At 40.1% G+C, this 13,459-nt stretch overlaps 1 protein-coding gene across 1 annotated transcript in view; it reads right to left on the bottom strand.

Moving 5' to 3' along the window:
* The window catches only part of PLCH1 (phospholipase C eta 1), a gene marked incomplete at its 5' end in the record, with an annotated part of 57,034 nt that overhangs the window by 15,319 nt on the left and 28,256 nt on the right, over positions 1–13,459 (bottom strand). Inside the window, 7 exons of the mRNA XM_082766742.1 lie at positions 248–319; positions 2,371–2,532; positions 4,582–4,689; positions 6,968–7,139; positions 8,309–8,429; positions 9,565–9,768; positions 11,643–11,736. Coding sequence (XP_082622868.1) covers positions 248–319; positions 2,371–2,532; positions 4,582–4,689; positions 6,968–7,139; positions 8,309–8,429; positions 9,565–9,768; positions 11,643–11,736 — 933 coding nt within the window. The remainder of the gene's footprint in view (positions 1–247; positions 320–2,370; positions 2,533–4,581; positions 4,690–6,967; positions 7,140–8,308; positions 8,430–9,564; positions 9,769–11,642; positions 11,737–13,459) is intronic.

Genomic DNA, 13,459 nt, shown 5'->3' with positions numbered 1-13,459 from the left:
CTAATAAAGATTAAACTTGTGGTCAGGCAAAAATGTTTTTGGTTTTGAGAGTGTGTGTCTTTGAACGACTCTCTGTGCTCTTGGCAGCTATATTCTTCTTCTGAACTGTAAAAATTATATCAAGTGTAACCAAGCAGTTCTTCCTCGTTGTCTTCACACACACCATACCTGTCTGAAGCAGTAAGGCATACCGTGTTGTTAGAAAGTCAGACATAAACCAGCAAAATGAGTCTCTTGTTTTACTTACTTTGTGTTTACCAAAGTTGCCCATTAATGATCGGCTATGAGACTTTTTTCCACCTTCTTTTGTGTCCAGGTTCTGTGCAGAGAGAGTGCAATAATGAGTACACCTAGATACCTTCAGAAGTATCTTTAAAAGTCTGCTACAGTCTCTGAAAGACATGATTTTAACCCCGTAGTTTTATGATTTGTGATTTTAACCCCAAGTTTTTGTATGTCACTCTGATTCACTATTGTAATGCACACGAGAATAAAGGTAAAAGGGAATCAAAACCTAAACACAACATACTAATCTCTGAACACAAATTTAAATCCAAAACCTCATTACAGGACTTTTCTCATTTCTTTACATAATTTTAGCTTAGCAATCCTCTAACAGTGAGGAAAAGAATTAACATTAACATTCAAGACAGCAACCAACCATGTAGAAAAACCAATTCAGCGAAAATAAACAAACAAAAATGGAAGTGTACATAAAATAGCCGCAAAAGAAAAGGAGAGGAAAAAAATATCTATCTATCTAGCAGATGTGGGCTTTTCATAGGCAGCCTGAAGTCCAAGTTCCACATCTATAGGCATGTCCCTAGACATTGGCTTGATAATTCCTGGCAGCTTCTAGCTTTCTTCTGTCAGAAAAGCACATCCCTTTATCTTTCAGAGAGCAAAGTAAAGACCTGAAGTTGCTGAAGAATATTCCCCCAGCATTTCACAGCAACGCCAACAAACTCGTTATTCACTGTACTGTGTTGGACTTTATTTCTAGCTGTTCTAACGATAAAGGAACCAGATGGCTTCTTTACATCCAGGAAAGTCAATAATCCCTGTATCTACATCCAAAAATTTGTTCCTAGCTCCTTTCCTCCATAAAGCGTAGAAGCAAACCCTAGCAGATAAAGGAACAGTCTGTCAGACAAGAGCGAATCCTTGACAGTTTCAATAGCAAATCAAATTAAAACTTACAGTATACACTGCCCTTAAAACAAACAAACAAACAAAAAAACAACTTGATAATTATTGGAGATTAGTACATAATTTTGCATTGTGAATAACTTTTTTAGCTCAAAATAATATTGAACTGGCTCTTATCTGATCATGTTTACAAACACGCAGGTTGCCCTCTGATCTCCTACTTCTCTGACCTCACGAAGGCCAAAGAGGGGAGGCAAGCTGACTGTTCTCACACTGTGAAGCCACAGTCTGGAAATAACCCTTTTTGCCCAGGTCAGACGGCTCTGTCCTTTGGGCTCTCACAGCCTTGTCTCACCACAATGCAGCTTTGACCAGATACCTCAAGCATCAGCACGAGCTGAGCATATTTTCTGTAGTCAAGCCTGGCTTCAGGCAAAAGTCTCGCAGGTCCATCCCTGGAGAAAGGTTGGCAACAACTACAAAAAGCTAAAGAGTGAGAAGATGTGCAGAAAGCAGAACTGCACATACCTGACTTTGGAGACTTATACCAGTTAGAGCAGGCACATCCCTCTGAACAGTTCATTCCCTATTTAACATACCAAGGCTTTGCATCTGCTTGAGGTGAAATATGGTGGTGGTGGATTCACGGTACAGACTCTACTGATGTACTCAAAATTCCAATACATTTTACTGTTTTGCAATAATAGTTTTGTCTCAAAAGGGAAAAGAAACTTACCAATTCTTTATATAAGTCATATTTCTGGGTATGAAAAAATAGAACCTTGCTTAGGTCAGTAAAGCACGATCCCATGTTTTACTGCTACACAAAGCAGCCACCAGCATTGCAGGCAGCAGACAACACTGTCAGTTATCACTGCCAGCCTTGATGGGACTCAGGCTGTAGAGAGAGGATTTTCCCCAAAACCTTGACACAGACCAAATTGTTTGACAGTTGTTTGCAGTATCAGTGCTTGCTCAATTAATTGCTTCCATCTTTTAGAAGGAAATAAAACAGGTTTGAACAAGATACTCCTCGTATTTATCATCCAAATCCTCTCCTTAGAGATTTTCTTTTCTGAAACAATTCCAAGTTTTCATTTCAGAGGGAATACAACTCTCAGATGCTGTTAGTAAGAAATTGCATTTCGCATTTAAGAAACATGCAACACATGGCCTTGGCTAACGTTCAGTATGTGCGGGGGGGGGGGGGAAACCACCTACCTGTTTCAGGTTAACACTTAGACCTTCGTGAGTTGCCTTTAACAGTGCTCTCACAGTGAAGCTGTCAGGATCTTCTTTGTCCCTGATTTGGGATTCTTTTATCAGAGATTCAAGCTTTGTTCTTATAAAAGATTCCACTTGGTGCTCTGTTGCACCATTACTCTGAAAAGCATCAAGAAATCCGGTTAAAATAGCTTACTAGCTCCAGCACTTCTGGGACAGCCTGAGGGAGCATTACATGTGCCTCAGGCACTCCCAGCATTTCTTTTCACTGCAAAGAAAAGCTTCTTGCATAATCCTGCTCCGATTGTGGCTTTTATTGTCACTGCCATCATCCTTTTTTTCTTTAATCCCCTTGACACATTGTCTGCACTGCCTCACCAAAGCACTCTCCACCACACAGATCACCCCAGGCTCTGGTGGTAGCTCTACTTCAAGCAGTCACAAGCCTGACCCTCCTTCAAGGTACAGCCGGAGTTCACAGCCAGTGCACCCACACACATCCTCAAAACTATCAGCCCAAATACTATCAGATTCCTGCTCCAAGAAGTGAGACAGGGAAATAATTAGTAGTAGCATGACACCAAACAGTTTCTTACGTAAGGTGCTTAAAACAAAAATGGATCTTAGGGCACAGCAGCAGGCACCGAGCATTCCTCTCTCCACAGGGCAGGAGAACTCTCCTGAGACAGGAGGAAACCAACTGTTTGTACTAAGGTGCTCCCTTTCTGGCCACAAAAGACCTACTGCATTGGCTTTAAGGACTGAAGATTTTGTCTTAGGTCTTTCTGCTCACCAGAAGTGCTGGGTTCATGTTGGTAAAGCAAATGTGGATGACACAGTGCTCCTCTTCCACAGCACGGGACAGTGAATTGGGCAGGGAATTCCCTAAACTTAAACCTGCAGAAGTGTTTAAAGATAGTGTATATAAAGAAGAACCTTTACTTTAAACCAATCACAATCCTAAAGATTTATGGGATTACCCATAATTAATACACAACATTTCAAATTCTGTAGTGAATGCCAACAGAAATACAACAGTTGGAGGCATTAAGCAGGCTGATTTATCCTACACTCCACGCACTTACTGCAAGCAAAACTGTACTTCTGTATGAGACTGTCATATGGAGCATATGGCTTGAATTACGTCCAAGTGCAATCTGACCTCTAAATTATTAATGAATTAATCAGGATTTTGTCTAGTAGGACAAAGGGATTTGGTTTATCGAAGAAAGCAAAATCTGCCCTTTTGTGTAATGTACACAAATCCTCCAAAAGGTGTTTACTGACTGTAGCATTTTAGCAACCTCATGGTAGGGGGAGAACCAGCATAAACATCTGCTTCCACTGATTCAGTTCAGATGGGGACTTCTGTCACCTGTAAAGCAAACCCCAAGCTACTTTGACAATCCTCCCATTGCCAATAGCTGGCATAAATGATACAGAGAAGTTAAAAGCTTGATATTCAAACCATAAACAGCTAATGAGAGCTACACTAAGGGGCTTCTGTGTGGCAAAAAGGCAAACTCACTGGGCTACATTCAGAAGCAAATATAAACAATATTATACTTGCTAAATATTAATTTGAATTTGATCTATTCTTTCTGCATCTCCCTTGATAATATCTTCTTTGTTCAAAAATTTTGACTGGTGAAGCAAGGCTGCCTTCTGACTTGAAAAAAAGCACCTGCTGGAGAATGTGTATTAGCATTGCACACCAGCTTCAGTTTGTAGCCAAAAAAAAGCATTAGTAAAACCAACAGCAGAAAAATAAACAGCAGGAGTTAGGAAATAAAGAGAAAACAGTTTTCAGTATCAGAAAAGAAGAAACTGAACTTTTCATTTGCACATCTCTTGATAATTTTCATTTAGAAACTGTGTAACACTTCCCTCATATGATTGCTTTGAGTACTATGCATTTGCACCTGACACATCTTAGCATGCTTATTGTGCTGGCATCAATGGTTTCAGCCTAGTGTAAGACACTCATACCTGTTAGTTATGTGGCATAAAAGAGGAACAGCCTGCATTTCTGAACAAATTCATTCCATATCTAAATGTGGAGTGATATAATTCCTGCATCCTAAGGACCTGACTTAGAAATCTAAGTTAAAAACCTTAATCTGCTAATAACTGTAAGCAGGATTATGGAATATGCACACAAGAAATGTGAAGATAGAGCAGTTCTGGGAAATGTGTATATGTACATACATAGCAGGGCTTTAATTTGCAGTCGTCTTCAATTTCATCAGCACTATCCTCATCAGAAACTTCTCCTTCCTCAGCATCTGCTCCAAGACTGTAGGGCAACTTCTTTCCCTAAAAACAAGGAAAAATATTCACAATAAATGCACACATGGTCAGTGTTACATTGTGCAAAGACCAAAATATCCTGTTACTCAACTATTTCTTATTTAAAGGTGGCCATAGTTTAGAATTCAATCTCAAAGAATCTCATGCAAATTGGCTCAAGGAGTCATGTCTTCACAAGGGGAGTTAAGTATTTCTGGAAGAGTTTCATATTGAAAGATATTTGCGAACTCGTTCAAAAAAGCCCACTATATCCCATCCCTCGAGCAACCCAGTGAGCGTCTGAATGATTTATTTTCAAGCTGCCTCCCAGATGCTCCAGGCTTACCCCCACCAAACACACCATTGTGTACTTCAAATAAAACTCAAGAATCAGTAGTTGATACTTTATTATAGGCTCTGCATCAGAAGGGAAAATGCAGACACCGAAGAACTCAGTGAGAGTAGCCATCATCATGAAGGAAGCAGCAAAGCTTATTTTATTACTGCATGCTCAGAATGCAGAAGAACCTTTAAATGCAGTTCATACTTGAACGTTTATATGGGCTTAAATCCCCGTTACCAGAATTACTCTTTATATGCAGTAACAAAATGAGAACTGTGGCCACCACTTGAAATTGTTTGGCTAATTAATCAATGCAGTGTTTCAAAAAAAAAAAGTATAAAACTGTGCAAAAATAATAGCAAAAACAAAACAAAAAAAAAGATGGAAAACTGGCTTACTTCAACAAGATGTTGATTCCTAAACATTTTATCTGTTCTAACATGGCTGTTTAACTTAAACAGGAGATGGGAGATAAGGCTTTGTGACAAGATGCAGTGATGCTGAAAACAGAATTCCTTGTCCTAAAAAAATCAGCCCAACTCCGCACCATTCGGTAACTACTCACACGGTTTCAGCCGCTGTTAGCTGATATGTGCTGGGAAGACCAGCACGAAAGTTCATAGCAGAACAGCACAGTACTAAATCTCTTGCCTCTTATTCTCTGACAATATTTCAAGCTAGGTCCGCGCCATTTTGTCACACGACTGACATTAGCTACTGTTTAGTTCAGCTCCCTGCGACGCTGACGCTACCTGCCCACATCATTCATTAACCAGCAGTTACACAAGAAAACCACTTCAATGAAATTCAAAATCACAGCTGAGCACTTGAAGGTTTTCTAATTCAGAGTCACATCTCTACTATGTATTGAAATATGTTCAACCTAGCATCAAACCTAAACTGTGAATCACTGTAGACAGTTTGACATGGAGGATAGAGGCAAAAACGTTACCTCAAGGGCTCGCAGCAAAGTAATTGACCTCGTGTGTCAAAGTAAATTAGACAATCTAATAAGCTACAACTCTATTAATCATCCTCTCAAAGGCCTGCATAGCATTTCTTTCTTATTATATCCATCTTGGTCTTTGAAATTCCTTTCAGAGCAAATCTGTTTACACTGAGAGGCTCAAAGAATTTATCCTGCATACAACACTTACTACAGTGCTCTATGGCCTCCTCCCTTGCTGCTCTTTAGCTACCTTCTGAATTGTTCTTTCATAAACACAACTGATTAACCATGAAAATAGTTTCATTTCATGAACTACTGCTCATAGCAGGGTGAGGGGGAGATGCAGGGAAATGCAAGAAATTGCAAGAAAATTTCACATGATTTTATATTACTCCAAAATCCTTTGTATTTTGTATTTGTAATGGAAGACTGTAGGACAATGCTTAGATTGATATGAATGATAGGGAAAAATATCCAGCCTGCTCTAAGGAACCTGCTTTGCCAGGGGGGTTGGGCCCAATGATCTTTCAAGGTCCCTTCCAACCCCTACAATTCTGTGATTCTGTAATAACAGAATTCAGAAATTTTCTGAAATCTAATTTGATTTCAGAAAAAGAAAAGTATCAGCTAATTTTATCACACTCCCTACTATTCATAAAGATGCATTTTATATCATTTCTCTACTCCCCTGACTCAGTGCTAAGGTTTAAAAACCAGCATCTCTGCCTGTAAGACTCTTAGACAAGATGCTGAAGAAGTAGAAAGACTTTTCTTTACACTGCTGTTGATAACAGCTCCTTGTTAAAACACTTAGAGAAGTGTTCTGGGACACTTGTCAAAGCTAAGGCTTACCCCTGTTTTGATGTGTCTGTGAAAAGCTCAGAATTGTAACTTACTGCATCTGTACTGATCCTCATGGTACAGACAAACTGGCTCTCCAAAGCAAAAGACCTACATAAATACCACATGCTGACTTTTTTCATATTTTGAACACGTCATGAGATGCAAATTACCTTCACTAGGATCTTCCCTTTCAGATTTTGAGGACTAGGAAGCTGCCTGGAGTCTCCAGTGACTATAGATGACAAGTCCAATTTGTCACCAAATATCTCCTTCAAGTACTGAGCAATCTTCTTCTGCTGTTGGATACTGCAATGATTCTCAATAGACAGTATCACTGGAAACCTACAAACAAAAACCCCAGACGGAGTCATAGCTGCTTACCACAAACTGTTTCAAGTAATTTGCTTTTGCATTGTCAAGAGTCTGGAAACAGACTCATTTTGAGAGGAATGACTTCACATACGAATTCCCAGATCCCTGGGGGCTCAGAATTCCTTTGCTAATCCCTGCAGGAGGGTTCTCCAACCCCATCCCACTAGTGCCAAAATTTGAAACAGATGATCACCAAGTGTGAGACATAGACCATGAAACGCACAATAAAACTCATCAGCAGTGCAATGCCCTCCTGTTGTATAGAGTTGGATAGAAGTTACAATATTCCTTTGCAAGCCACGTACCAAATCTTTATATGCTGTGATCAGCAAGCATTTTGGAATCATCAGGTTCAACAGAAGTGCTAACACCTCTCTGTTCATCTTGCAGATATTTTGTAATAGCAGCATGAATGATTTGCCTTTGTCTTAATAAGTGCAGCTATAGTGAGTCAGACCAAACCTCTGAAGATGACCAGACTGAGGAGAAGCAGAGATATTTGGCTATACTTTCCAAATACATATTTTACTTTTCTTCTCCCCAGACTACTCAAAATTTTATACACCCATTCATGATTTTTAGGCTGTTATGTGTGTACGTGTACATATAAACATATCTATATGGCTCAAGTCTCTGCAATTTTCATAATGAACTTTGTTATATAGCACCTGGAAAGAAAACTCAAATTTAAACATTACCTCTCAACTCTGTATTTTCTTGTACTAAGTATGAGACAGCTTTTCATTTTTCCTACTGAAATAAAGTATAGCATAAGGTAGAGAATATTACGGTGTTGATTTTTAAGGAGAATTTCCCAGGGGAAATGAGTGGGAAGTTTTGTTCAAAGAACCAAAATAATCACTTGATATTGAACAGTCTCAGTCTGTTCAAAGTATTTTTGAGTTTACAATGCATGAAAGGTCTTTCTAACTTCAGCTGAACTTTCTAATTAGATCGACAGTATTGCTCATGAAGCTGATCAATAAATTTGATACAGGCAGTAAGCAGGGGAACAGAATCCACTTTCTATATTCTCTGTGTGTTTAAGGGAATACACCTACTTCCTGGTATTGAACTCTGACATGAGATTAGTTACACAAAACAGACAAGTTTAGCTTCAAAGCCAACTCTACACTTACTCATTTTTGACGAAAGCATACTTATTGATAGTTTCTGCCACATCACGGAAGAGTATTTTAGAGGTAAGCGTATACCCATGGTGCACTACCGGCTCTCCATCTGGACCATCCCAGCAATCCACTATGAAGACAAAAAAGCTATACATTAAGAGATGCCCATGATCTTACATTTTTCTGCTGATCTTGTTTGCCAACAGAACTCAGGTACACCACTCAAACGTACAGGTGTCAGGAAGGTTCATTCAATCCGTTACAACTCTCCAGTTAACACTAACAGGACCGTCTTTTCATACACTAAACAAAATATCTGCAACCTTAGCCTGCCTCCCCCTTCTTACATTAAACTCATTTTTTCCTGATACACAAAATTACAAAGGTAGAATAGATCAAGTAATGTTCGCAGCTATCTATTGGGAAAGCAGCTTCTGCAGATTTTTTTTTTTTTTAATATCTAGCCTTTTTTCCCCTTGTGGTTAAACTTGTGATTGATGACTAAGTGTGTAGTGGGAGTAGCACTGAGATCATCACATGCCAATGTGAAATATGAATGGATTGAGACAATAATACTTCTAATGCGTTAGTGTGGTCTGGATTTCCATCAAACTTGTTACTACTGCTGCCTCTATAGAAAGTTAACTTCACAAAAGACAAGCTACGGGGCTCTTACCTACACTGTACAGTATCTACATGAGTTCTGAAGTGAGGCAAAATAAAATACTATTGCGCTAGAGGGAACTTTCCTACAGAAGAAAATAAGAGTGACGGACCACCCAGTTTTTTCAGGTTAATTTTTCCAATCTAATTCCAGTGATGGGTTTTGCAATATACATTACATTAATCATACTAAATTAATACTGACTGAGTTTAGATTTGTCAAAACATCCAGAGAAAAATAATGTTTTGTTACTATTTAAATCAAACAGAATTTAAACAACAATCCAACACCACCTCCAGGCTATCAGACAAATAAACAAGCAGCATCTTGTTTTCTTACACCAGCATTCAGCCAATAAAGCAGCATCTTATGTCTGTTGTGCCTGACCTAAACTGCATTTTTCAGCTCAGATGTTGACAGAAACACACACACAGCTGTGCTGGCAGAACGCACTATTTGCTCACCCGTCCTTTTCCTCCAGTCATTTTTCCACTGAAATTAGTAAAATAGTGAAGCATTAACACCTTAGGTTTGTCACTGACTGTGCTGAAAGGGAATGTCTGTCCTACCTCTCACAGCTACAAGTCCCACCAAAACGTACCTTCAATACATCGACAGCCATCCTGCAGCACCCGCGCGTACATCTCCACTCTGGACTGGGACAGCAGCTGGTCTCCCGTCAGGTACGTGTTGTGAGATGAAGCAATGAAATAGTTACAGAGGGGCTGATCCATGTCCTGGTGCACTTCGCAGTGCAATGGGTTGAATACGTCACAAGCAGGACTGCGCATGAAGTTGGTGAAACCTTTGAACAGAGGAAGGTTTGCATGGATGCATCTTCCCAAGCAAAGGATTTGCACTGATAGCTGTGTTTTCCCATTATGCTTGTTAGCATTAACCCCTGTCTCCAAACCAATGAATCACACAGCTGAGATTTGCCTTCACACCCCATATTTTCAGCACATCAACTACGGTGTGGGGCTTGCCTATTTCTTTGCCCACTGAAGATGCTGCATAGCCTCAGTCCACTGCTGGCATAAACCCAGGTCATTCTTTTTGGAATCCTATGGAAGTTTATTACCTTCAAGAAGAACATGCTCCCAAGATCCAAATCTTGTCCCTACACAATTTGCTTTGAATTAGAAAATAAACTATAATCTAGAAAAACACATTCATGACTGCCCCCCCAAAAAACAAAGCACTACACAATCAAGAAGTATTTGCAAAACGTGGCAGTGAGCTAAGCTTGTTCAGAAATAAACCAATTAACAACCAACAGTAAAACCAGAACTTAGGATTTAAATATAAGCACAAAAGTAAAGAATAGTAGGTATATAGAAGGCCAAATAAAACCACACATCTACATGCCCACTACCCAACTGTTTTTAGATCAGGTGTTTCCTTCAAACCCGCAAGGAGCAGACGACAAAAATGCACGCCTAATATTCCTCTGTAAGTGTGGAGAGCCTCCCTATGTCAAATCCAACAGCAAAGACAAATTCTGGGCAGTAGAAGAGATGTAGGATACGATGCCTGGAAGAGCACAGGTTTGGTGTTCTGCAGATCCACAGAAGGTACCATGGATAGCCAAGGTAGCTGCCACTTAAGGAACAGACAGCATGGGGACCTGGGCTGAACAATTCACTGATTTAGCCATTTTTACTCTAGTTTACAGTTTTCTCTATGCTGCAAGCTTATCTGAGGAGATGGTACTGGTTTATAGCACTACAAATCAAATTAGAATCAAAACAGAGAAAGTTTTAAAAAATATCTCCTTTGAGAATGTGAAATGTAAAATATTTCAAAATGACGGTGTACACAATATCAACCCTGAAAGCAACTCGAACGTAAAAGGAGCAGCAGTAAGATTAAAAGGAACATAAAAGCTTTCATAAATATTTTTTAAATGTCACTGCTTGTTCATTTTGCTTTCCTTCTGTCACTGTAAATTTCAATGAATTGCCCAGAGTCACGCCAGAAACTTATTTCAGAACTGTGAGGCTGCACCCAGGATTTAAGTGCTGTGTGGAGGAATATTTCCCCCCCACTCCCTAGAGAAATCACCGTGTAAATTATTCTGCTTCGTGAAAACTATCTTCTGGGCAAATTAACAGACCATAGTATTTAATCTGTTTTATTCCAATTCAGATTTGAATTTGATACTAAATTGGATTTTGAGTAAATATACCGTCTGCAATTGCTTCAGCAAACAAGGTGAATAAGTTACAAAAACCCAAGGAAAAAGCAAGTGTTCCTATTTTATTTCACATAAGCATAAATCAATGGAGTGTACAGCAGTGATTCCAACCCTACAGAGACAGAGCAGAACGCAAACTTTGATGTATTACTTTGGTTAGAATGTAGTGTAGTATAACTACATTTGTACTGCGCTATACAAATATACAGTTAGCCATAAAAACATGCAAGCCTGAAGCCCTCAAATTACCGTGGTGTGGCTGTGATGTGTGGCTGGGTGATGTATCGCTGCCTGATGGGCAACTGAGCCCACCCACTGCCATCTCCCACAACAATGCACCTGTACTGCTGACTGCTGGTTTCTTCTGTCATCTGCTGTCACGGTCATCAAATAGAATAAGATACTTGAAAATACTGTTAAGGCTTTTATATTCCACTATAATTGATCAGGACATAAAAATAATTTAGAAATAAAAGCATTACCTTCAATCCCGAGAACATTTTGCTCCTTGTTTTCTTCTGATACCTCAAACTTCTGTATGATGTCAAGACAATATTCTGGCGTCACGTTATTCATCTGCACAGAAAGGACAGTGTTGATGTATTTATTTTTTCTACTATGTGACCAGCATGTCAAAACCAACTTCAGACCTCTGGGTCCCATGGAAAACCTTCTAATCAAACGCTGAGTTCAGTCAAATAGGAAGAGGATAGACCCTATTGTAAAAGGACTTGATCTGATTTTTTGTCAGCTCTCCACAAGCCTCGTGGATCTCACCTTTTTGGAGAAAAATAGGAATGAGAGGTAGTGATTGCTGTTAAAAGTTGTCATTTCAGCTTAAAAGATAAAAAAAATTAGCTGTTCAGCACAATTAATAATAGTTGCATTGGGCAATCGTGCTGAAATGAGAACAGAACTATGAAGTGATATTCCTTAGTACAATCTACTTAAACATGTTAAAAAAAAAAAAAAAAAAAAAAAAGATTTGGCAGGGTTTGATTTCATTTACACACATTTTCCACTCCTGCAATTTCATTACTTTCAAGAGACTTCATTCTCTAGGAGAGTAATATACACGCTATGAGATAAATAATTAGATTGTGAAATGAAAAGCAGCAGTCCTTCAGAAACAAATAAGAGTTTTGTCACCAGCTTCAGCTAGCCCCCAGCTGAAGTCCTGACTAATGGGGCCAGAGCACCAGAGGTGCTTGTATTCCTTCTAAAGTCAGAGGGAAGTAGCTCTCATCACTCACCTCATCATTTTTTCACCCCTGTCCCCCCTCTACTAATTCTATCACAGGATGGCAATAATGACTCTAAAATCTTTGGCAGCTTCTCTGTACCAATGTTTTGCTTAGTGCCTGCACTCTGCCCCCGTTGCCAAAGGCAGCTCCAACCCCTGCCTTGGGATGAAGGCGCGGGGCAGGCTGGAAGCAGGGGCCGGGCGGCTCCTCTCTCCCAGCGGGTGCCATCTCTGCTCGCACGGCTGCGGCAGGAGGGAGACATGCCACCCTGCAGATCAGGCAACGTTTATTGTTTAAATCCCCAAATGGTCCCTTTGGGAAGTGTTATTTTTACAGAGAGACTTCTCTTTCAGCTGGCAAAACCAATCCCATTCGCTGTGCTCTGCCCATAGCTCCCTGTTCCCAGCATCCAACAAATGCCAAAGCATTTGACACCTTCTCCAAGTAGCTGACTCTCGATCTGGTCTTCTGTAAGGGGCTGATCTTGCCAAGAGCTGAGCTCCCCCAGAGAAACATGGGTGCCATGACCAACAACCTTATCTCCTAAAAGCCTAAATGCAAAGAATAAGCAGAGGATGGCACACCCAACGACGTTACGAGGACAGCTGCGGGAGGAGAGCGAGCAGTTCAACTCAGCTGGCACCTCAAGCTGAAAAAAGAAGTATTCACATGCAAGAGAGGTTTTCCAGCCTTATTCCTTCCCTCTGCTTTTCCTTTTGCCCAGTGAAGGCAAGATCCAGCCCGTCTGCCTCTCCGAACGTTTTATTTATATCTCCAGCTAAGCCGGCAACATGAGACGCCCGCTGGAATTACACTGGGTAAGAGGAACGAGAACAATTTGGTAGAGAAAATAACTGATTATCCCAGCTCAAATAGATGTTGCTGGTTGATTGCAGGCACTATTCATAGCAGCCCTCCTTCAGCACAGGCTGGCCAGAATTAACTTTTTCATCATCCCACACCGCTCCTTGATGTCTGAGTGGCAGGGTGCTTGTGTGCTCTGCGAATGAAAATGTCTAATCTAGCCCAAAGCTGCATCTGTTAGGGAAAAGGCC

Source organism: Aythya marila (genome assembly GCF_965140915.1).
Source record: "Aythya marila genome assembly, chromosome: 9".
NCBI lineage: Eukaryota > Metazoa > Chordata > Aves > Anseriformes > Anatidae > Aythya > Aythya marila.
This window is presented reverse-complemented; position numbering and strand designations above follow the sequence as displayed.